At 47.0% G+C, this 23,781-nt stretch overlaps 2 protein-coding genes across 2 annotated transcripts; both read left to right on the top strand.

Moving 5' to 3' along the window:
• Positions 1–1,562: 1,562 nt before the first annotated feature.
• Positions 1,563–1,936, top strand: Kcne2 (potassium voltage-gated channel subfamily E regulatory subunit 2). Its single transcript, XM_057765993.1, has one exon. The coding sequence runs from the start codon at positions 1,565–1,567 to the stop codon at positions 1,934–1,936; it is 372 nt and encodes a 123-aa protein (XP_057621976.1). The 5' UTR covers positions 1,563–1,564.
• Positions 1,937–3,357: 1,421 nt separating this feature from the next.
• Smim11 (small integral membrane protein 11) lies at positions 3,358–18,949 on the top strand. The gene is made up of 4 exons (XM_057765249.1): positions 3,358–3,424; positions 11,824–11,933; positions 16,500–16,668; positions 18,765–18,949. The coding sequence occupies exons 2-3, from the start codon at positions 11,922–11,924 to the stop codon at positions 16,653–16,655; spliced, it is 168 nt and encodes a 55-aa protein (XP_057621232.1). The 5' UTR covers positions 3,358–3,424; positions 11,824–11,921; the 3' UTR covers positions 16,656–16,668; positions 18,765–18,949.
• The last annotated feature ends 4,832 nt before the right edge of the window (positions 18,950–23,781 follow it).

Below are 23,781 nucleotides of genomic sequence, written 5' to 3'. Positions count from 1 at the left end.
GGGTGCCTGGCACTGCCTGTTCCTGATGGAGAGGCTGGACTGAAATGTCCTCAGGCAAGAACTGGCTCGGAGGAAAGAAAGCAAGTGTGATTGCTGGCTGCACGGAGTCTTCTGTTGTAAGGGATAAGTGCAGAGTTGGGTCAGGCGAGAACTCAGGCCAGGCCAGGTAATCTTGTTAAGGAATTAGGAAGTTATTTTTAGGCCATCAGGAAGGTCCACATCCTGTGATGTAAGGTGATGGCATCGTCCTACTTCCCTTCTGCTAAAGAGAGCATCCTTGTGCAAAGAGAAGGACAGACACGACCTGAAGAGATGCTTCGCAGAGGAGCAAGCGGTGTTTAGAGAGATGGCGGTGGCTGGGCAGAGGCAGTGGGGATGAAGAGGAAAGATGGATCTGAGGACTTAGGAATGCTCAGTTTATGTTTTGGCATCAGCATCTAAAACACTCTTTTCCACTGTGTGTGTGTGTATGTGTGTGTGTGAGTGTGTATGTCTGTGTAAAATCTGTCTAGTAGTCACAACCAACCTTTGACACTGACAAATATCACCAACTAAGTTCACACACCAGAACTGTGAAATCAAGTAGTTACAAAGAAAAAGTCCCATAAATTGCAACACACACACACACACACACACACTTCATAATGTCATATGTTTTAAGTAGCTTTATGCTTTGAGGCTGCATGCACAGCTGTCCTGTGTTGCTTGCAGCCAATGGGCCACAGGTTGGACATGCCTGATAAACCTAGGACGTAGGATATATTTTTTAAAAATCTATCTTTGCAAACTTTCACCTCAATGCTGTGTCTAAATCCCCACAATTTATAAAAGCAGAGTGCCCACTGTTTTGTTCAAGTTCAACAGCAAACATGCTGGATGCATCTCTCTCTCTCTCTCTCTCTCACACACACACACACACACACACACACGGATGCTTTCTGTTAGTGGCTGAGAGGTCACTGGTTTTTTTTTCAGCAAAAAGAAATGCAAGATGATTGATGAGAATTCAACATTCAAGAAAAACACCAAAATATATGGCACAAAAAATATATGGCTACACATATGTATATATAATATATCTAAGTAGATAAAATGTATACATTTTGATCTACTTCCTTTTAGTCTTTCCCCTTTTTAATGTGTGCATATATAATTATGCATAAATGTCCTTATACAGCTTTATGTCTTCTATTACATTTTATTGTAATAGTACAGGCAAACAATGAATAGAAATGGGCGTGTTTAAAGACTACCCGATTTTGAGTTCAATCCATCACTAGACAGGTTAAGAAATTGCCTTCTCAGGGCTGGAGAGATGACTCAGAGGTTAAGAGCACTGGCTGCTCTTCCAGAGGTCCTGAATTCAATTCCCAGCAATTGCAGGCAGAATACATATTAAATAGATCTCAAAAAAAGGAAGGAAGAGAAATAAAAAGGAAAAGAAATGAAATTATTACATTCTCTCCACTTGCATCTGCCTCCCGACCTCCCTGAAGGCAGCCAAATGAAAGTAGGGCCTTAGCCTTACTAATCTGTATTATCCTTTAATTACAGCAAGGGAGACATGACCACATTAGCCAATTTTACACAAACACTGGAGGATGTCTTCAGAAAGGTTTTCATTACTTATATGGATAACTGGAGGAAGAACACGACGGCCGAAGAGCAGGCGCTTCAGGCCAGAGTCGATGCTGAGAACTTCTACTACGTCATCCTGTACCTCATGGTGATGATTGGCATGTTCTCCTTCATCGTGGTGGCCATCCTGGTGAGCACGGTGAAGTCGAAGCGGCGGGAGCACTCCCAGGACCCCTACCACCAGTACATCGTGGAGGACTGGCAAGAGAAGTACAAAAGTCAGATCTTGCATCTGGAAGAACCCAAGGCCACCATTCATGAGAACACAGGGGCAACAGGGTTCTCAGGGTCGCCCTGACGAATCGCGAGGGCGCATCTGGTTATGAGGGGGTGCTTCTGCCACTTAGCAAGTCCGACTTGTCCTTGCTCAGAAGAAAACTAGCTCCTCTCTGTGATGGCATCCTCACACTGATGGCCTAGCTGGCCAGTTGGCACAGGTGACATTTCTATCTCAGTGGTTTACATGAGCCCATTGGGATGATACTCTGTGTTGAAGATCTTTTTTAGTTGCTACGCAATATAAATGTCATGTAAATCAATTTCAGTCTCGAGACTAGAGCCAAACATGAAGCAGAGGGCCTGGGCAGGGGCAATGGGAATCGAAAGCAGAGATTTACAAATCCTTCAACCTTCTTTCTCGTATGAAATATTAGTTTGAATGTAGCAAACTCAATTTATGAATAAGTCAAATGTGTTATTCAGAAGCCAAGGTTTAAATCTATCATGAGTTACTGAACTCACGGGTGAGCACTTACTTACAGATTCATGCACCGACATGGTGGCTCACAACTGTCTGTAACTCCAGTTCCAGGGGACCCAACACCCTCATCCAGACATACATGAAAGCAAAACACTAATGAACATTAAATAAAAATAATTAAATAAAAAAGAAATTGGATTCCAAGTCGGAAAAATAATTTTTAAAAATATGGCATTTCTTCTAAACATCACACTTTTTACTTATTTTCAGTCCTTGTTTTTATATATAGCAGCTTATCTTCACGCGTGTTTGACAAGATCAAAGCTCTGAGAACTAGACAGTGGCTACTTCATCCTTTGCACCACAGTGTGTGTGCGTGGGGGGGCATGGAGAGATGTTGGTCAAAGGTTACATATTTTAAAGGGGCATGGTGGTGCACACCATAACCCCAACCCTCAGGAGGCTGAGGTGGAAGGAGCTAACTGAGGTTCAAAGCCATTCAAGACCCATTGTACCGTACAGTCAATAACAATGCTTTCTTAAAAGCTGATCAGTGGCCGGGCATGGCATGGTGGTACACACCTTTAATCCCAGCACTTAGAAGGCTGAGCAGGCATATCTCTGTGAGTTCGAGACCAGCCTGGTCTGCAGAGCATTCCAGGACATTCAGGGCTACACAGAGAAACCTGTCTCAAAGCAAACAACAAACAAACCGATAGGTGAGTGGATGTCCGCGTCCTTACCTACATGAGATGCTATGATGTTAGCCACTCCACAATGTGTGTATGCTCAGAACATTGCATTATATGTGCACATACAATGTAACCTATCATTGGATTTCTGCATTTCTCAATACCCCAGGTGACTTGCCCGACTCCCACAGTGCCTGCGTTTGCCTTAAACCCTGCACGGCAACCAGCAGCGCTAAGAACAGCCTAGACCCAATACGCTTGCGCCTCAAGCGGTGACCTTCACGCCGGTGCTTGCGTGCGGAGCGGTGCATTTCGGGATGTGTAGTTTCCCCGACAGGATTGTGGGAGTCGTGGCTTGTCAGCATCCGGCCGGGAGGCCCCACCGCCTTGAGTTGTAAGTGTGTAATTGACAATTTGGGGCGCTGGGGGATCCCTCGGACACTCGGTGTTTGTGCTTCTCCCCGATGACACTGGCCGCGGCCACACAGCGCTTGGAAATTCTAATATTCCGGTCGCCTTGCTCTGGGCACGAATGGAGGGAGAGGCGATAACCCCAGGCCCTCTATTTCGCCCTTTAGTGGAGCGAGGGTTGCACCTCGCATGTGTTGGGGTTGGGAGTCCGACTGGAGGCCCCGTTACCCAGGAATAGCAAAGCCCTATTTGATTCTGTGGTGCCTAGGATCCAGTTTGCATAGGAGCACAACCTTGAAGTTGTCCAAATGAGGTGTGTAGTTCCCGCGAGTAGAGAGGTCCATCGTGGCTCTGGTTTCTCAGAGGATCCCCAAAATACTGAGATTTATAGGTTGGGTCGCCCGGCTTGGGTGGATCTGGATTTCCTGAAAACCAAGACCTATGCAGAGCGGGCTAAGTGAGGCCCAAGGATCACCGGCAACCTGAACCTACCGTGGTTGAAATGAGGAACTGAAGTGAAAGGGATAGAGACGGGAGTGAAAACAGCTTCGGAGTTCCCACAGCTGCTTGCTCGGTGGCTGGAGTGGGTGGTGCACCTTGACTCCTTAGGCCTGCCAAGAAGCAAGGGAGCTTGTGAAGCAGCATATTGCCCATGTTGTTTTAATTGGCCTAACCAAATGAGTGCACATCTTTCTAGAAAAAAAAAACCTATCAAGTGGGGTGCTACTTTGCAATAAAGATCAGAACTAGCAGCTTTGTCTAGACCGTTTTGTTACTGTTGCGGGTTAAGCTAAGCCTGTCTGGGCCCCCGTGGTTCGTTTATTTTAATGCCTTCCAGCTGTCCTCACCTTGGCGGGTTCATCCCTGCAACGCCAGCTGCCTCTCGTTTCTGAGCAGGCTCCAGAGTACCTGGTACCGGAGCAGACAGCTCACTCTTCCCTTTACCCTTCTTGGTTGTCTCATTTGCAGAAGGCTCGCAAGCTGCCATGGAAATGTCTGCTTTGGACTGTGATTGATTGATTGATTGATGGTTGATTTTTCGAGACAAGGTTTTTCTGTAGCTTTGGAGCCTGTCCTGGAACTAGCTCTTGTAGACCAACCTGGTCTCAAACTCGCAGAAATCCGCCTGCCTCTGCCTCCCGAGTGCTGGGATTAAAGGCGTGGGCCGCCACGGCCTGGCTTGGACTGTGTAATTTAAAGCAGTGGAGTGAGAACCAGCAGCTCTGCTCTGGGTCCTTTGGCCTCTTCTGTTTGCACAACCCGCTCTATCACTATGACAGATTTGCTTTTTCTTTAACTCTTCATTTCTCTCCTCTTCTCTTTGGGAGAACTCTCTCTCTCTCTCTCTCTCTCTCTCTCTCTCTCTCTCTCTCTCTCTCTCTCTCTCTCTCCTTGGATGACCTTGAATTCTGATCTCCCACCTCCACCTCCCAAATGCTAGGACTAGAGGCATGCGCTGTGCCTCACTTAAGAGTTCCTTGGGGTTGAACCTGGAGCTGTGTGTGCTCACTCACACTCTAGGGCTGAGCCACACCAGTCCTCTGTTCCTTCTCGGAGCCCTTACCTTTTAACCCTCTAGTTGCCAGCCTGTCTACTATCAGGTTCTGTTGGCATCCGTTCCAGATTCACTTTTTGGAGCCTGATATTAAAAGTAAGAGGCTCAGGAGGTTAATGTCTTTCCCGGTCATATACCCAGCCATCAGTGCCCCCTGGAGTAGAGTCCCGACGTCCTTCTCCTTGCCCTATTCTTTATCCCATGCGTAGCTGTCCTGTCCTGACTACATCCTGCCCTGATGCTATTTGTTATCTGGCAGAACCATGAGCAAAGGCGAGAGATTATCCAAACAGTCATACTTGGCACTGATTAATGTTTTCTGTGTGCTGCTCATGGTTCTTAGTGATTATGGGTCAACTTCTGAAGGAGACTGTACTGATAAAGGAGGCTACAGAGGCCAAGTACCCAACCAAGGTCACATTGCCACTAAACACAGTGTGTTTGCCAGACTTCCCGACCCCAGGGATTGGTTTTCATGTATTTACTTTGGTGAGCCTCCTGGGCCTTGACTTTGGGAGTCAATAGCCTGTGTATGTCAATTCACATAGGTGGTTTGTGGGAGACAGTTAAATCACCGACTATGCATGTACACAACTCTCAATTAAGAAGGAATTATAAAAATAAAATGAAAAGGAACTTAAATATTTTGTTTTAATATACAGCACAGCTAATCCCTGAAATTACTAGTGACTCAAGGTATAAACTCTGGCAGCAGGTTGTAACATGCAAAGAGCGCGTTCTTTCACCGCAGGGCAGACTCTGCTGCTGCCTGAAGGGAGTGGGCGCCTTCAGCCACTGATAGCACATTTAAACAGAGCTTTGAATTCAGCTCTTACTGGTTTATCTGACTTTGCACAAGCCAAGGGGAAAACTTGGTTAGCTGGTTTTCAGGTTCTATAACCTTGAGTAGATCGAGGTCTGACTTCTATATATTTGATACTTTTGTAATTGAATTATTTCTTCTAAACCATCTCCTGTGAGGTTCACCTCAGGAAGCCTGTTCAAAAGGCCTGTGGAGTTTCCTGCTGCTTTTCTGATTCTGATCCTAATAAGTCCTGTGGATAGAAGCAACCCTGCCTCATGATTCTGATGCTCTCCACCTGTGGCCAGGTGGCTTTCTGGGGCTAAAGTGCCGGATCTGACTGACTGATGTGTGGTGGGCAAGGGAAGGGAAACCCGGAGTGAGTCTGCTTGGCTTGGGCCACACACACACACACACTGATTTCCCAGCAAGACTAGCTGGGGTCTCCCCGTCCCTGCCCCATGGAGCCGCATGCACACCTCTCTTTGTTTTTTAATTAAAAACTTTATTTCATGAATGCATTTACAAGATTTCCAGTCCCCCTGCTCCATCCACCCTGGTTCCTCTTGAATTCATAACCTTTTGTTATTTTACACACACACACACACACTCACACACACACACACACAGCTGAGTCTATTTAGTATTGTATATATGTACATGTGTTTAGGGCTGACCACCTGTGATGTCTTCATAAGCAGTCCTGGCCTTGACCCTGATTCCTCTCCAGTCACTGCCTATTTCCTTCCTCCCTTTACAAAGATGCTGTCCTCCTTCCCGTATATTTCAGGTGGTGTTGCAGAGCCTTGTGCCTGCCAGTCAAGTGATCTACCATTGTTCTGCAAACCCAATGCAGTGGGAGTTTGCCCTTGTGACTCCCATGGACTCCCATGACTCCATCAGTCGCTCTTGTCAGCCACTGGATGCTGTTCCTGTGGCTCAGCCCAGTGGTACACAGCCTTCCTCTTTTCTGACCTGCTCTTCCTCACTGAACCTTCTCTTCTCTGGAGCCTGTGTTTGGGTGCACTTCTTCCTTCCTTCCTTCCTTCCTTCCTTCCTTCCTTCCTTCCTTCCTTCCTTCCTTCCTTCCTTCCTTAATTGTTTTTATTATGCTATATATTTTCTCCACTCCCCTTCCTTCCTCTTCCCTCCCCTTCTACCCTCTCCCATGGTCCCCATGCTCCCAATTACTCAGGAGATTTTGTCTTTTTCTACTTCCCATGCACATTAGATCCACGTATATCTCTCTTAGGGTCCTCATTGTTGTCTAGGTTCTCTGGGGTTGTGAATTATAGGCTGTTTTTTTCTTTATGTCTAAAAGTCACTTATGAGTGAGTACATGTGATATTTGTCTTTCTGGGTCTGGGTTACCTCACTAATACGATGTTTTCTAGATCCATCCATTTGCCCGCAAATTTCAAGATATCATTATTTTTTCTCCATTGTGTAAATGTATCACATTTTCCTTATCCATTCTTTGGTTGTGGGGTTCTTTAAGTTGTTTCCAGGTTCTGACTATGACAAACAATGCTGCTATGAACATAGTTGAGCACATGACCTCATGGTACAATTGAACATCCTTTGGGTTCATACCTAAAAGTGGTATTGCTGAGTCTTGAGGTAGGTTGTTTCTAATTTTCTGAGAAATCGCCACACTGACACCCAAAGGGGCTGTACCAGTTTGCACTCCCACCAGCAATGCAGGAGTGTTCCCTTTACCCCACAGTCTCTCCAGCATAAGTTGTCAGCAGTGTTGTTGATTTTGGCCATTCTTACAGGTGTAAGATGGAATCTCACAGTTGTTTTGATTTGCATTTCTCTGATGACTAAAGATGTTGAGCATTTCCTTAAGTGTCTTTCAGCCATTTTAGATTCCTCTGTTGAGAGTTCTCTGTTTAGGTCTATACTCCATTTTTTATTGGATTATTTGTTCTTTTGATGACCAATTTCTTGAGTTTTTTATATATTTTGGAGCTCAGACCTCTGTCTGATGTGGGCTTGGTGGAGATCTTTTCCCATTCTGTAGGCTGCCATTTTTTTCTTGTTGACCATGTCCTTTGCTTACTGAAGCTTCTCAGTTTCAGGAGGTCCCATTTATTAATTGTTACTTTCAGTGTCTGTGCTACTGGGGTTATATTTAGGAAGTGATCTCCTGTACCAATGCATTCAAGTATACTTCCCACTTTTTCTTCTATGAGGTTCAGTGTGGTTGGCTTTATGTTGAGAGGTCTTTGATCCATTTGGACTTAGGTTTTGTGCATGGTGATAGATATATACCTCTTTTCATTCTTCTACATGTTGATATTCAATTATGCCTGCACCATTTGTTGAATATGCTTTCTTTTTTCCATTCCATTCCATTCTTTTTATTTTTTCCTTCTTTGTCAAAAATCAGGTGTTTGTAGGTGTGTAGGTTGATATCTGGGTCTCCAGTTCAGTTCCATTGGTCCTCCTGTCTGTTTTTATGTCAATACCAGGATGTTTTCAGTACTGTAGCTCTGTAGTAGAGTTTGAAGTCAGGGATTGTGATGTCTCCAGAAGTTCCCTTATTGTACAGGATTGTTTTGGCTATCCTGGGTTTTTTGCTTTTCCATATGAAGTTGAGTATCATTCTTTCGAGGTCTGTGAAGAATTTTGCTGGGAGTTTGATAGGCATTGCATTGAATCTGTAGATTGCTTTTGGTAAGATTGCCATTTTTGCTATATTAATTATGCCTACCCAAGAGCATGGGAGATTTTTCCATTTCCTGGTGTTTTCTTCAATTTCTTCAAAGATTTAAAAGTTCTTGTCATATAGGTCTTCCACTTGTTTGGTTAGAGTTACTCTGAGATAGTTTATGCTATTAATGTGGCTATTGTGAAGGTTGATGTTTCTTAGATTTTTTTCTCAGCCCATTTATCATCTGTGTAAAGGAGGGCTACTGATTTTTTTTTTTTAGTTATATCCTGCTACATTACTAAAGGTGTTTATGAGTTGTAGAAGTTCCTCGGTAGAATTTTTGGGATCACTTATGTAAACTACCATATCATCAGCAAATAGTGAGAGTTTGACTTCTTCTTTTCTGATTTGTATCCCCTTGACCTCCTTTTGTTGTCTTATTGCTCCAGCTAGGATATCTAGAACTATATTGAGTAGATATGGAGAGAGTGGACAACCTTGTCTTGTTCTGATTTCAGTGGGATCGCTGTTTCTCTCCATTTAGTTTGATGTTGGCTGTTGACTTGCTGTATGTTGCCTTTATTATGTTCAGATATGTTCCTTGTATCCCTGCTCTCTCCAAGACCTTTATCATGAAGGGATGTTGTATTTTGTCGAAGGCTTTTTCAGTATCCAATGAGATGATCTTGTGATCCTTTAGCAGTTATAGGTCTATTTAATTTGCTTATCTGATCTTGATTTAATTTTGGTAAGTGATATTTTATTCAGAAAGTTTTCCATTTCCTTTAAGTTTTCCAATTTTGTGGAGTACAGGTTGTTGAAATAGGACCTAATGATTCTCTGAATTTCCTATGTCTGTTGTCATGTCCCCCTTTTCATTTCTGATTTTGTTAATTTGCATGTTCTCTCTGCCTTTTGGTAGTTTGGATAAAGGTTTGTCTATTTTATTGATTTTTCTTGAAGAACGGACTCTTTGTTTCTTTATATTGTTTTCTTTGTTTCTATTTTGTTGATTTGAGCTCTCAATTTGATTATTTCCTGCTATCTAGTCCTCCTGGGTGGGATTGCTTCTTTCTGTTCTAGAGTTTCCAGGTGTTCCGTTAGCTCACTAGTGTGGGATTTTTCCAGCTTCTTTATATAGGCATTTAGTGCTATGAACTTTCCTCTTAATACTGCTTTCATTGTGTCCCATAAATTTGGGTATGTGGTCATTTTCGTTGACTTTTAGGACGTTTTTAATTTCTTCCTTTCGCATTGCACACCTCCTTTTAAGAAGAGGCTCAATGACACGCAAACTGCAGCTCCCTAGCAACCCTCAGTAACTCCTGTCTGGTGTCTGGTAACCAAGCATATCCTGAAACCAGGGGACATGGCCAGATCCAACATGTACTGGTTTGGGGTGCATGCACAGTAAGGCAAACTATGACCTCAAAATGAACATTTAGGCGGAAATCTCTATTTGCCCTCCTTTGGCTGTGCCTTATTGGAATTGGGCACATACAGAATTAACATCAAATACATCATACGAAAGGGTGTGAACTAAAGCTTACATAACTCAGGCTCATCAGTTAGAACCAAAAGAACACCTATACCTCAGCCCTAGCCACCAGCCCCCACCCTGTCCTGTACGCACAGAAGGAAGCCATGAGCAGTAACCAGCTGCCCTTGTCCACTCCAGCTCAGGTAGCCCATTGCCTTCTTGTAGAACATCTGGATTGTACTATGCTTCTGGATAAAATTCCTCCTCTTCCACTTTTCATGCTGTGTACTTTGAATGAGATGCCAAGAACCCCAGGACATCCACTTAAGACAGAGACCTCCCGTACCAGATGGGTTCAGATTCCAGTGACACCTTTTTTCTTCCCACTTTAAAGTAAAGGTCATAGAATATAGACTAGTTAGCTTGATTAGCACAGCCGGGCACAGTAGAGCCAGCTGTCAATGCCGTACTGTGAAGTCAAGTTCAGAAATAGTAGGAACCATCTGGTTGACACAGTGTGCAGGCTGTCTCAGATCTCAAGTGTTTTGGCTGTGGGGCATGTATCACTCCTAAGGGAACAAGCCACAGGCCCCGGAGAACATGTATTCTCTAGCTAGCTCTACGCTCTCACTTGCTCTAGGTCTTTTTTACTCTTTGGAAGGATTTTTGTAGCAGCAAGGCTGCTTGTTAGTTCCTGGCTGCTCAACCCCAAAATAATCACACAGAAACTGTATTTATTAAATCACTGTTTGGCTCATTAGCTCTAGATTCTTATTGGCTAACTCTTACATATTAATTTAACCCATTTCTATTAATCTGTGTATCGCCACGAGGCTGTGGCTTACCAGAGATTCTAACTAGTGTCCATCTCAGGCAGAGGATCCATGGCTTCTCTCTGACTCTGCCCTTCTTCCTCCCAGCATTCACTTTAGTTTTCCCTGCCTACCTAAGTTCTGCCCTGCTATAGGTCCAAAGCAGTTTCTTTATTCATTAATTGTAATCTCAGCACACAGAGGGGACTCCCACATTACTTCCCCTTTTCTGTTTAAATAAAAAGGAAGGTTTTAACTTTAACATAGTAAAATTACATATAACAAAACAGGAATCAAACAAGAATTACAGTTATAATATTTATATCTACTTTATCTTTTATCATAACTAAGGAAAACTATAGCTATAAATTCTTCAACTCCATCAAAGACTCCAGAAGGATATAATATTACCGAAGTAAACAGAAAGTACCTTGTAAGCAACTTCCAAAACTCTAGAATTGACAGAGACATTTCACTGCTGCCGTGTAGCCCTCCTGGAGACAGACACCAGAACTTTAGTGGGTAAGCCACAGCCATGTGGCCATACACAGATTAATAGAAATGGTTTAAATTAATTTGTAAGAGTTAGCCAATAAGAAGCTAGAGGTAATGGACCAAGTGGTGATTTAATTAATACAGTTTCTGTGTGATTATTTTGGTTCTGGGCAGCCAGGACAAACAAGCGGCTCCTTGCAACAGAGTTTTTTTCTAGACAAATTAGCTGTTAGCACAGTGTTTTTGCCTCTCATTTATCCTTTCCCTCCAGATATTTTTAAAGCCAGGATAAACACAGGCAACACTCACAGGGACCTTCATCCCTAAACTTGCTTGTCTTTGAGTCAAGAGATAGGAGAGGGGACATTTGTGAATGTGGGCTTTGGGTACACAGAGGACTCGGATGGGGACAGATGTCTCAGGAGCAGCACTGTGCAGGGGGCTGTGGAGAGCCACCGGGACGAGCTCTGGGTCACCTTGTGCAGAACTCTTGACACAGCTCTGCAGCGCTTGCTCTCTGCTCAGGTGCCCGTCTCTGCCAAAGACATGGCTTCCTAATGTGTCTGCTTCTTTCCCCAGCTCAGAACTCCCAGCTCCTTGGACCCGACCCCCAGCCGCCTCTCATGCTTGTGTCTACGGGTTGCATTGGTCGGAAGTGAACTCACAGGCGGGCCGCCATGAACTGGAAGGTAAGACTGGTTTTGAAATGTGTAGTTTTGTTTTGCTTTTGTCTTTCCGCATATATCAGTCACACTAGGAGGACACCTGAGTTGATTAGCTGGCTTATTTATAGCTCGTAGGGTCTGGACATTTCATTCTGGCTGTGGACCACGGGTGGGGGTGACAGACTGCGTGGACAGAGAATAGAAGTAGGTAAGACTTCTCACTCCCACCGCAGACCTGCAGACGTGCTCCAGTGGCCTGGGGACCTCCCCTGAGGCCTCTCCCTGAAGGTTCGCTGTGCTTTGCCGTAGCACCACCCCAGGGAACAGCCTTTATTTAACACGTGATACAAACCATAGCGTTTGGCTGGGTGGTGGTGGCGCACGCCTTTAATCCCAGCACTCCAGAGACAGAGGCAGCAGATCTCTGTGAGTTCAAGACCAGCCTGGTCTACAGAGTGAGTTCTAGGGCAGCTAGGACTACACAAAGAAACTCTATCTCAAAAAACCAAAACCAAACAAACAAGCAAACAAAAAAACCCATAGCATTCATGAGTGTAAAAAAAAAATAAAACCCACAGTAACAGTGCTGTTTCAGATTTAATATTAATTAAATCTGTTCTTCGACAATTTTGTGTATATTTATAATGCAACCATTGCCGGTTTCTCTCATCTCGTTCCTATCTAGTCAGCTCCCCTTCCTCCAGGTTCCTCTGTCACACTGTGTCTTTTTCTTTTGTTCTGTGGCTGAGTTTTACTAGGGTTGTCTGTGTCACCATGGGTTTGGAGCTTGTGGGAGTGAAGCATTTTTATACATATAAAGTAGACAAAATATAATCCCATTAATGTCTGAGTTAAAACTTGTGAGTCCGCATTAGCTTTCCAGACTGCTGGAGGGAGGCTAGGCCCTTCTTGGATGCTCTTCCTCTAACTTGAGAGCTCACTTTTCTCTGAGAAACCTGGGCTTCAAAGCTTCGCTCAGCATTTCACACTTCTGTTTCTTTAAGGTAGATGTAATGGGTGAATGTTCCTGCCTCTAAATACATATATTGCACTTCTGAGGCCGGCATGGTGGTGTTTAGAGGCGGAGCCTGCGGGAGGTGGTTATGTTATATGTGGAGGCCTCATGAATGGGACTAGCGCCTGTGGTGGCTGAACTGGGAGACAGGCCTGTGGGGATTGGATCATCTTGAGGAGGTCAGTTGTGGTGGAAAGACCCGCCCACTGCGGGTGGCACTGTTTCCTGGGTCCTGGGTGTTGTTTTCTGCCTCCTGACTATGGCTACAGTGTGACCAGGCACCTCAGGCTCCTGCTGTCACGACTCCCCTACCATGATGGACTGCACCCTGGATCTGTGAGCCACAATAAGCCCTTCCTTCCTTAGTTGGCTCATTAGGATGGTCATCACAGCAACATATGGGGAGCTAAGGCAGTGTGTGCTCTTATAAAATAGATCTGGGAGCTTCCTCAGCCTTTCCACCATGTGAGGATACTAGGAGCCTGGGGCACATCCCCAAAGAGGCCCCCATGAGCATGTGAGCACTTTGCGCTTACTGTCAGACTGCAGCCTCCAGATGTATGACTTTGATACACGAGCCTGAGTTGATGAAGACAGTGGATTAAGAGCTTACAAAACAATCTGTACAAAACTTTGAATTTTCGCTGAGTGGTGGTGGCGCATGCCTTTAGTCCCAGTACTCAGGAGACAGAGGCAGTCAGATCTCTGTTAGTTCAAGGTCAGCCTGTTCTACAAAGGAAGTTCCAGGACAGCCAGGGCTATACAGAGAAACCGTCTCAGAAAACGAAATAAAACAATAAACAAAACTTCCAATTGTCCTGGTCCTCTGCCATAATCTCTTACAGTTGTTTTGCCAAGATTGCTTTTCCTAGCCACATATGAGTCTCAAAGATTTCAACTCAGTTTTCATAGAAACCACCTTTAAAACAAGTCGTAAATTACCCATTGGAGCACCAGGGACACGGTGAACTGATTGGAAATAAATGCAATATTATTTCCAATAAATAAATGTTAGATTCAGCTGTCGGGGCAGAGAGTAGGAGAGCAAAGCCTGCTGGCTGGCTGCGTTTGGCTGTCTGTGGACAGCAGCGTCCTCAGAGAGAAATGCCTGAAACCCTCGAGGTAAGGTGGAAGGAAGTTACCTACACAAACAGCTGCTTAGCCAGGCTGCTGCTCGCTCCTATCCCAGTTGGCTGGAGGTAGACACGGACGGGGAGGGAGTTCAGGGCCAGCCTTGACTACACAGGGAGGGCGCAGATAGGCAGATCCTAGGGGCATTGCTGGCCAGCCAGGCTAGCCAAACCTGAGCTAGCTCCATGTTCAGTGAAGAGTAAAAGAAAGACAATCCTCAGGCACACATGCACACACAAGCACATGAAACACATGCATGTACATACACACACAGAGTTGATCTCACCCACTTCAGCACACAGACACACACACATAGATACATATACACAGACACACACAAACACAACATAGACACACACACATAGATACACAGACACACACAAACACAATACAGACACACACAAACACAACACAGACACACACACATAGGTGCACATATACAGACACATACAAATACAACACAGACACACACACAATTGATCTCACCCACTCCAGCACACACACACACAGAGACATAGACACACACAGAGATACACACATAGAGACACAGAGAGAGACACACACAGATACACACACACATAGTTGATCTTCCCCCACCGCAGCACACAGACACATACACACACTGACGCACACAGACACACTGACACACACACACACACACACTGACGCACACACATATAGACACATGCACACAGAGTTGATCTCACCCATCCCAGTACACAGACATACACACACACACTGACGCACACACACAGAGAGTTGCTCTCCCCCGCCCAGCAGTAGTCAGCCTTCTCCTACAGCTCTGCATATTTTGAAAGATGATAAAAGAAAATCATAGGGAACCTGAGGCCAGCTGAAGCCACTACCCTGGAAGGAGCAGGAAACTGGGCATGATCCTTAGCCCTTTAGTGCCCTTGCCCCCTGTTGGCATTGCCCTCCCTGTCAGCTGGGAAATTCTTGCCTCTCTAGTCCCTATAAAAAGAAAAGAAATAATGAGACCCTTAACCGTGTGTGTTAGCTTTACTTCCTTTTCAGTTTGCCTTCTACTAGCTTCCTGTAGAGATAACATGTTCCTGCCCTTGTTTGTGTCCCATAGAACCAAGGGCTGTGACATGGGCTCTGTTTTACTAGGACCACAGGCTATACACAGAGATGAATAATCTTGTTCAGACTGAGCCAGTTCCAGCCAGCCTAGGTGATCTAAAGGCAGCTATGTGACAAGGCAGTGCATTCGCTGACAGGAGTCGAGCCTGGCCTTGGAGTGTGAACCTTCAGGAAAGAAGCACAGAAGCCTGAGAGGTTTATGGGAAGCAAGGGAAGTCAGCCAGGAGGGCTCATGAAGAACCACACGACAGACGCATCAGCAGCCTACGCCCTTTGTGTTACCAGGGTGAATGTCCATCACTGTCCTCTGCCCTGTCTGTCATATTCCTGATCATCCATTGCACCTAAGCTGTTTGACTTACTCTTAGGTGACGTCGTGGTTGTTTAGGTGACAAGTGGACATGGTTACTGCCTTAGGTAAATTGAGCAATCTCATCATTCATCTTCCCCTGTCCGTGGTATTCATATAGTGTTCTATCGCAGGGCATCCTTAGATAGTCACACCTGATGGTTGGGTAGTTTCTAAGGTATTACATCCGGTTGAGTTTTTGCTGGCATGTCTGACTTAATTATAAAACTAATTCAGGTAGGAGGGTGTGGTTGTGTTACCAGGGAATGCAGCGGTGGAGAATCAGGCCTCAGAACGGTGGGAGTGGGGTCCTACTCTTCCCCACCCATCAGTGACCCCATAGTTAATTTCTCATCTCTTCAGTCAGAGCTGTCCGACCCCTCATGGCTCTGGAGGGTGGACAAAAGGAGACAACACAGAAGGCTCTTAGGGTACAGGGACTTTCCAGAATACAGCAACCGATGCTCCACCTGCCAAATGTGAAATCCACAATCAGGGGTGAATCCCAGCGGGTCTGGATGAGGGACACAGATGTGTATAGCTTGGAATCAGGAGCAGGAGACCATTTCAGTCTAACCCTGGCCATCTCGTCTGGATGAGGGACACAGATGTGTATAGCTTGGAATCAGGAGCAGGAGACCGTTTCAGTCTAACCCTGGCCATCTCTCCAGCCCCTTAGACTGCTTTCTTCTACAGCCCAGGCCTGCCTACCAAGTGCTGTGAGCTGAGCTCCTCTGCATCAGTCAGTAATCAAGACAGTTCCCCACCGACATGGCCACCGGCCAGTCCGGTCAAGGCGACTCCTCCAGCCTGGGCTTTCCTCTCAGGTGGTTGTGTCAGGTGGTTGATTACTACCTAGGATGCCAGTGTGGCCCACGCACCTAGCCTCACTCTGAAACATTGTAGGGCCCAGTAGCATTTGCAGAATGAAAGCGGCTGGTGGAGTCTCACGTGACTGTGAGAGCAATCACATGTGTCTTTCTCCCTTGAGGTCCTTGAACACGTGCCCCTGCTGCTGTATATCCTGGCAGCAAAAACCCTGATCCTCTGCCTGGCCTTTGCGGGCGTGAAAATGTACCAGAGGAAAAGCCTGGAAGCGAAGCTGCAAGCAGAGAGGAAGCAGCGGTCAGAGAAGAAGGAGAACTGAAGAGACCTCAGAGGTACTGGGCTTTGTAAGCGAAACCTGTCCAGAGGGCTGCAGTGCCCTGAGATCTCTGCATCCTCAGGATGAAGGCCGTGAGAGGACACAGGGGCCCCATAGACAGGTTCAGCATCCAACCCTCTGCCCCCACTCGGAGTTTCTGTCCTCTGCTCGGCTGCCCATTCACAGAACATGTGTGCGTACACATGCATACATGTGTATATGTGAGTGAGTGTGTGTGCATGCGTGTGTGCTCCCACTGCTGACCATTCACAGAACATCAGTCCTCTGCTCCAAGCTTGTTGTGATTCTTAATGGCAGGTGTGTGTGTGTGTGCATGTGTGTGTGTGTGCATGTGTGTGTGCATCTGTGTGTGTGTGCTCCCACTGCTGATTATTCACAGAGTATCAATCCTCTGCTCCAAGTTTCTTGTGTGAATTAATGGCAGGTGTGTGTGTGTGTGTGTGTGTGTGAGAGAGAGAGAGAGAGAGAGAGAGAGAGAGAGAGAGAGAGAGAGAGAAAGACTTACCAGCTGCAGACTTGTGCTCGTGAGAAGCACAGGTACTAAAAACTGCAAAACAGTATTTCATGAATCTGCTAACATGCCTGGCAGAGGAGGAGATGGAGACTCACAGGTTCTAGGAACCCTGTTACCCTCAGGATGAGGTCTGACTCCCTGGTGGCAAATAATCCCTTCCCAGTCCACCCACAATCTGGCCAAACCTCATTTTCCCTCTCTCCAGTTCACTTCCACAGTGGTGACCATGCCCCAGCATCCCTGGCAGCTCCTCCCCACCATGGGGCTTGTGTTACATTGCTGGATGTAGCTGGTGCCTCCCGGTGTGCTCTGTGCTTGGGATGGGGTGGGGAGGGCTCTGGAGCGTGCTGAGGGAGGGGACTCAAGGCTCCTGGAGGCTATTCTTAAGACCTTGTCAGAGGTGTAACATAATCGCTGGCTCGTTTATGGATCTGTTTCTTCACTTATCAAGCCTGACTCTGGACCTCTCGATTCACATATGCTGAGCAGGGATTCTAGATTGTAGATTATGGTTCTAGAATCCAGCTGCAGAGCAGGATTTCCTACACAGTTGAGCATTTCCTACATGGCTGCATGGATGCTGTGTTGAGAAGCCAGCCTCCCAGGCTCCTGCTTCAGGAAAGGGCACGATGTCCCCAGCTCAGTCTGGGCAATTGTTCTTTGAAACCCTACCTCTACCAGGGGGTTCTTAGTCTGCTCAGCTCCAAGTTCGTGTGGCAACCGCTGAACTACTTCAGAGCACTGCCCTCCTGACGCCATGCTTCTGAAAGTAGGCGGTCCCTCGGGCTGTTGGGAGAGAAGCAAACAGGTTTCTTAGCAATAGCCAACCTGGAACACTGAGGGTGATTTTGAGCCGTACATTTCGTGCATGACTGCATCCCTCAGCCCCTGACAGCTCTCTGGGGCGACATCAGGCTGAACGAATAGTGGGGAGCAGAGCTGGGAACTGAACTGCCCTACCCGTCCCTGAGCGGTGCCTCCTCCCAGCTGTACGAAAGTGAGGCCAGAGACACACTGTGGCCCTGCCACTGGACTGCAGAGCCTGCTGCCACTCACTGGTCCTCAGGGACTGCAGACTTTGGCAGGCAGAAGAGTCTACTGCCGTGGAATCTTGCCTTTCAAAAATATTGACTGAAGTGAAAAACTAACCAGGAAGTTCATGGTCTCAGTGCTAGCTGGAGGAGAGGGAGCGATTAGCAGTTGAAATGCTGAGGGCAGATCGTGAGTCGGAATGTTGGTTGGATTTGTGCTAATTCCTGTTAGCTGAGAGGACGGAAATATCAGGTGTAACATAATTGCGCATTGTGTCCAACACTGAGCCGGTGCCAAAGCATGGTGTGCTCACCTCCATGTAAACTGGCGGGAGATGTCCTCGCTCAGGCTGGCAGCCTGTCCAGAGCCTGCTTTAGAGAAAAGAATCTTCAGGAGGAAAGCAAGCCATGCGTCCAAATGCACAAACAGGCCAGGCTTTCCAGCCTCCACTGCAGTCGGAATGTCGTGCGTTGATGCTGAGCGTGCAAAGCAATGCTGTTGTATCCAGCGCCTCCTTCATTGCTGTGGTCTCCCTTCCTTTCTAGATTTTTCTATTTAAATGTCAGCTTGGGTGGACTCCAGCAGAGAAGAGAGAAGAAAGACCTAGAGATTACCGGATGTCAGTGGAGGCACCGCCAGCCGAGACCTTTAACTTAAATGATGAACAGCGTGAATTTTTTTATGTTTTTAGAAGAACCAGTATTTTGTTACTGAAATAAAATGCATTTCTAAAAAAGGCTGTTCTCTTTCTTCCTCCTTCCCCCCTTCCCCCTACCTCCTCCTCCCCCTCCTGTTCTCTTCCTCTCCCCCCTCACACTTATGAGAGGGCTCAACTCCTCTTTTCCCTGGCACACGCTGGTTGTGGAGTTGTGATGGCTAACCTGGGGTATACACACACACAGGCCCAGACTGAGGGTGGCATCGCTAAGGGGACCGTCCTCAGCAATGGCAGCATCAGTAGATGCCTCAGCCAGCTTGTTTCCATGGTGACTGTGTGTCATCAGAGAAGCCGTGTGCTTGTCTGTGATGGAACCGTGAAAGCTGGACCCTGCTGGTCCGAGAGGGTTTTTATGGTGAGGGAAAGCAGGGGGAGAAGCCATGTAGTAGCATAGTAGCTCAGTCTAGAAAGAGCTACTTCCCAGAGGCTTGGTGGCTCGCACGGGTTCCTGTTGTTTTCCTTTACCCGCCCCGCCTGTGCACTCTCCTGCCACTAGGGGGCGATCACTCACCCATTGCCTGTGATGATCTTACTGCCTTTGTAAATAAAGCCTGGGCTTCTGTACCTGTGTTTTAAATACTTGGTTGGGAAACAGTGACTGGAAATTAGTAGGCAGGCAGGATGGTGGAGCCCACAGCCGGAAGTCCTGTTGGAACCTCAGCAGCTGGGCCGTAACTGAGAAGACACAGTTAGAAAACAGCCATCCTTGAGATGGCTCTCAGACCTCACAAAGAGCTCTAAGGGAAACCCGTGTTCTCCCCGTGAGACATCCTCTGTGTTCCCCGTTCAGATCCCTGTTAACCCCACATGCCTCCGTGTTCTCTCCGTGAGACATCTTGGGACCCCTCATGCAGATCCCTGTTAACCCCACATGTATCCATGCACTAGTACGTGCGTGCAGCTCTGTCTGTGTGGCCCTGTCTTAGAGCTCCCCCTTCCTCTCTCCCAGATGTTGTACAGTGGTGCAGTAGACAGACCCAGCCTCCCCCTCCTCTCTGCTCTCCCAGATGCTGTACAGTGGTGCAGTAGACAGACCTAGCCTCCCCCTCCTCTCTGCTCTCCCAGATGTTATACAGTGGTGCACTAGCACAGGCCCAACCTCCTTCCCCTTCCTCTCTCCCAGATGTTGTACAGTGGTGCGCTAGACAGACCCAGCCTCCACCCCGTCATTCGCAAACTCACATCTTACTGAGCCTGGGGACTGCTCCCCCACTGAATCCGGAGTTCCTAGAGCAGCCAGGCTTGTTTCTCGTGGGAATCCTGACCCACTGTCAATCGTGTAGACAGCACTGGGATATTCGATGAGTGTGCAGCTGATGGCATCAAAGAACGGGAGCAGGGAGCTTGGCCCAGCCCATAAATGCCTGGAGCAGGGAGCTTGGCCCAGCCCATAAATGCCTTCCCCAGCCCATCTTCTCCCCATCTCTCTTGGCATAATCCTGGGGTTTTGTGTTTGATTTTTCTTCGAGACAGGGTTTCTCTGTGTAGCCCTGGCTGTCCTAGAACTTGCTCTGTAGACCAGGCTGGCCTCAAACCCACAGAGATCCACCTGCCTCTGCCTTCCGAGTGCTGGAACTAAAGGCATGCGTTACCACTTCCTGGATAACAATCCTGCGTTTTACATAGCCATAGTGCCACCAACTTCAAGAGTCATTTCCCAACTTTCCTTGTGACCAAGTTGGGCCAATCAAGTTTGAGCATTTTAGGACTTCCTGAATAGTATTTAGAAGGGATGAGAGGAGGGACCAGAGAACGGTTTCAGGGTTAAGAGCTCTGGCTGCTCTTTCAGGGGACTCAGGTTTGAGTCCCACCACCATATGGTGGCTCACAGCAGTCTGTGAGACCGGTCCCAGGGGATTCAATGTCCTCTGGCCTCCATGTGTACCATGCACGCACTCATGTGGTACACACACATAAATGTAGATAAAACACCCCCACAAAGAAGAGAATTTATTTTTTAAAGACGGATATAAGGGCTGAAGCGATGACTTGTAAGAGTGCTTGCTACACAAGCATGAGGACCCCAGTTCAAATCCTGCTTACCCACCTTGAAAGCCAAGCGTAGCCTGGGCTCCTGTGCCACAGTACAGAGGCAGAGACAGGGTGATCACTGAGACTTGCTGGCTGCCATATTAGCTCTAGTTTCATAGGAGACCCTACCTCAGAGGAATAGGGCAGAGAGTGAAAGAGCAAGTCACCCAGTGTCCTTCTTCCTCTGCATGTGCAGGTGTGTGCATCTGCACACACACATGCACACACACCACGTTCACACACATACAGAAGAGTGGGTGAGATGGGCGGCCACTGTGCTCAACTGTAAAGCACTGGCCTGGCGGACTCGAGGCTCTGGGTTCCATCGCTAACATGCAAACAATAAAGAGATGGAATGAGCTTTGCGTCTGTCCTTTCTCCTATGCCTGCTAGAACAGGATACTAAAGCAATGGGTTGTTCGTCAGCCATTTTGAACTATGAGGTAACCTTGAGGCCCAAACCAGGTCTGAGATAATGGAGCTCTAAGGGAGTCCCTGCAGGTGTCATGGCAGGAGGGGAAGCAGTCTGCAGAGGTGAGACTGAAAACGCCGTCCAGTCTGACTTAGCCCGGGTCAAACTTCAGGAGTCTGATGCCAGGCAGTTTGTTACCAGCATATTTAAACACCATAGAATTTGGGAAAAAGTTTCTAGGCATCAAGATTCCCATTCCAGGTTTCCAGGCAACAACCATTCCCATTCCAGGTACACAAAATTTAAGGTATGACTACATAGAAACTCATTTGCAAAGTCCATGTGGCCCCGAAGGCAGATTCTATAGTGTAAGGGCCTTGGACCTGGTATCGTCTCTGACAGAGGTAGCATAGAGGTCAGCGGGCTGTAAAGCAGCTGTGATGTTGCCCTAAAGGATGGGTTCTATTTACTGGAGCTAAAGATAAAGGTCTAGGGAGGGAGGAGTCTAGGGTTTATGCTCTGGGAGCTTTGGGTGAGGTCTGCCTCTACAGACAGCAAAGGTCCCCAGGTTGCACTCCCCGCTTTCTGGGTGGAATGCATGTATTTCATCTCCTCCATTGAAGAGACAACCTCACCTTTCTAGCATTCCCAGTTTCCCTGGGGATATGTGGGTAAAAACACAGCTCTGTTGTGCTTCCAACAGAGATAGGACCCTGGGTCCTGGTGCCTGAGGGCCATCGTGTGCCCTGGACAGCCCCTTCTTGGCACTTTGTGCTTTGATTGGGAAGAGGATGCACCTGACAGTCTGGTGACGTCTCTGTGTATTCCTGGCCCAACCTAATGCCAGCTGATGTATGGAGCCGTGAAGAGATGGGCACAGGGCCTTCCCAGCGGAAGACCTGGATTCTGGTTTCTCATCGTCCTGTTACTGGTGGTGTATGTGTCTAGGTGTCAGTCACCAACCTAGCCATGTATGTGTTTATAAGTGAACCTGACAGTCATGAACATAGTGTTTGTCTGAGCCCAGCCATGTCTGTGCTTATAAATGAGCCTCAAGGCCATTGCCCTAAACATAGTGGTTGTCTGAGCCCAGAAAAATTGGATATGGATAGAAGAGTTGCCATGTGTTAAAAAAAATTCACACATGGAAGAAGTATACACCATTTGTGTGGCTGTCAGCTGGGGTGGGCCCCTAGAGCCAATGGGCAAAGATTCTATTTGCATATTATTTTGCTTACTTTCTCATGCTGGGGCAAAACACCTGACAGGGGGACTCTAAAGGAGGAAGGGTGCGCTCGGGCTCAGGTATAGTCCAAGTTAGGACATGGTCAACTGTCTTTTGGTGGCAGGAACTTGCAGAGATGACTGCACCAGCAAGCAAGGACTGGAGGCTGGGCAGGGGAGGGATATAACCCTCAAAGTTTACCCCTCAGGGACCCTCTTTGCTTGTGAGAACCACAGATTACCAAATAGCCACCAGCTGGAGACCAGGTATCAAACACACAGGATACACTGGGCGGGGTGGCTCATATCGAAACTATCACATTTACTCACACTGGTTCTAAGAGAGCATCATTGTCTAGAACGCCTTCTTCTTGAACATCTCTTCTGGTCCACGGGAAGACAGTGGGAGATAGATGTTGGAAGTAGAAAGGCCAGAGAGAGTGGGATTGCCCATCAGCCACCCCTCAGAAGAGACTAGTACTACCAACACCACAAGCGTCACTCCAGAGGGCATGTCTGCGGTGATGTGGCTCCACCCTGCACTGGTGTAAGAGCTGGTGTGTGCATGTTGGTGTGTGCGCTGGTGTGTGCAATGGTGTGTGTGCTGGTGTGCATGCTGGTGTGTTCAATGGTATGTGTGCTGGTGTGTGTGCTGGTGTGTATGGTGATATTTTGTTTGTGTGATAGCAAATGAAGCTTGCATGAAGATCAGAGTGTGGAGCTAGCCACACTCGCTAGTCATAAAGGCCAGGCAGTGGTGGCTCACACCTTTAATCCCAGGATTATGGATCTAGAAACAGGAAGTGATATGGCTGGGTGGAGAGAGGAATATAAGGCGGGAGGAGACAGGAGCTCAGGATTCAGTCTGAGGATTCCTAGAGACAGGATTGCCACTGGTCCGAGAATTTAGTAGAGGTAAGAATTAGTGGCTGGCTGCCCTGCTTCTCTGATCTTTTCAGCACTATATCTATATATCTAACTCTGAGTTTTTATTATTAAGACCAATTAGAATTCAAGGAACACATGTAGGCACTGGTGTGTGAACTGGTGTGTTGGTGTGTGCACTGGTGTGTGTGCTGGTGTTTTGGTATGTGCACTGGTGTGTGCTAGTGTGTTAGTATGTGCACTGTTGTGTACACTGGTGTGTGTATTTGTATGTTGGTGTGTGCAGTTGTAT

The sequence above is a fragment of the Chionomys nivalis genome, chromosome 3, assembly GCF_950005125.1.
Source record: "Chionomys nivalis chromosome 3, mChiNiv1.1, whole genome shotgun sequence".
Taxonomy (NCBI): Eukaryota; Metazoa; Chordata; class Mammalia; order Rodentia; family Cricetidae; genus Chionomys; species Chionomys nivalis.
This window is presented reverse-complemented; position numbering and strand designations above follow the sequence as displayed.

What these genes read in the sequence shown, in the direction of transcription:
- Kcne2 (XM_057765993.1), top strand. Translation starts at nt 1,565, where the DNA reads ATGACCACATTAGCCAATTTTACACAAACACTGGAGGATGTCTTCAGA.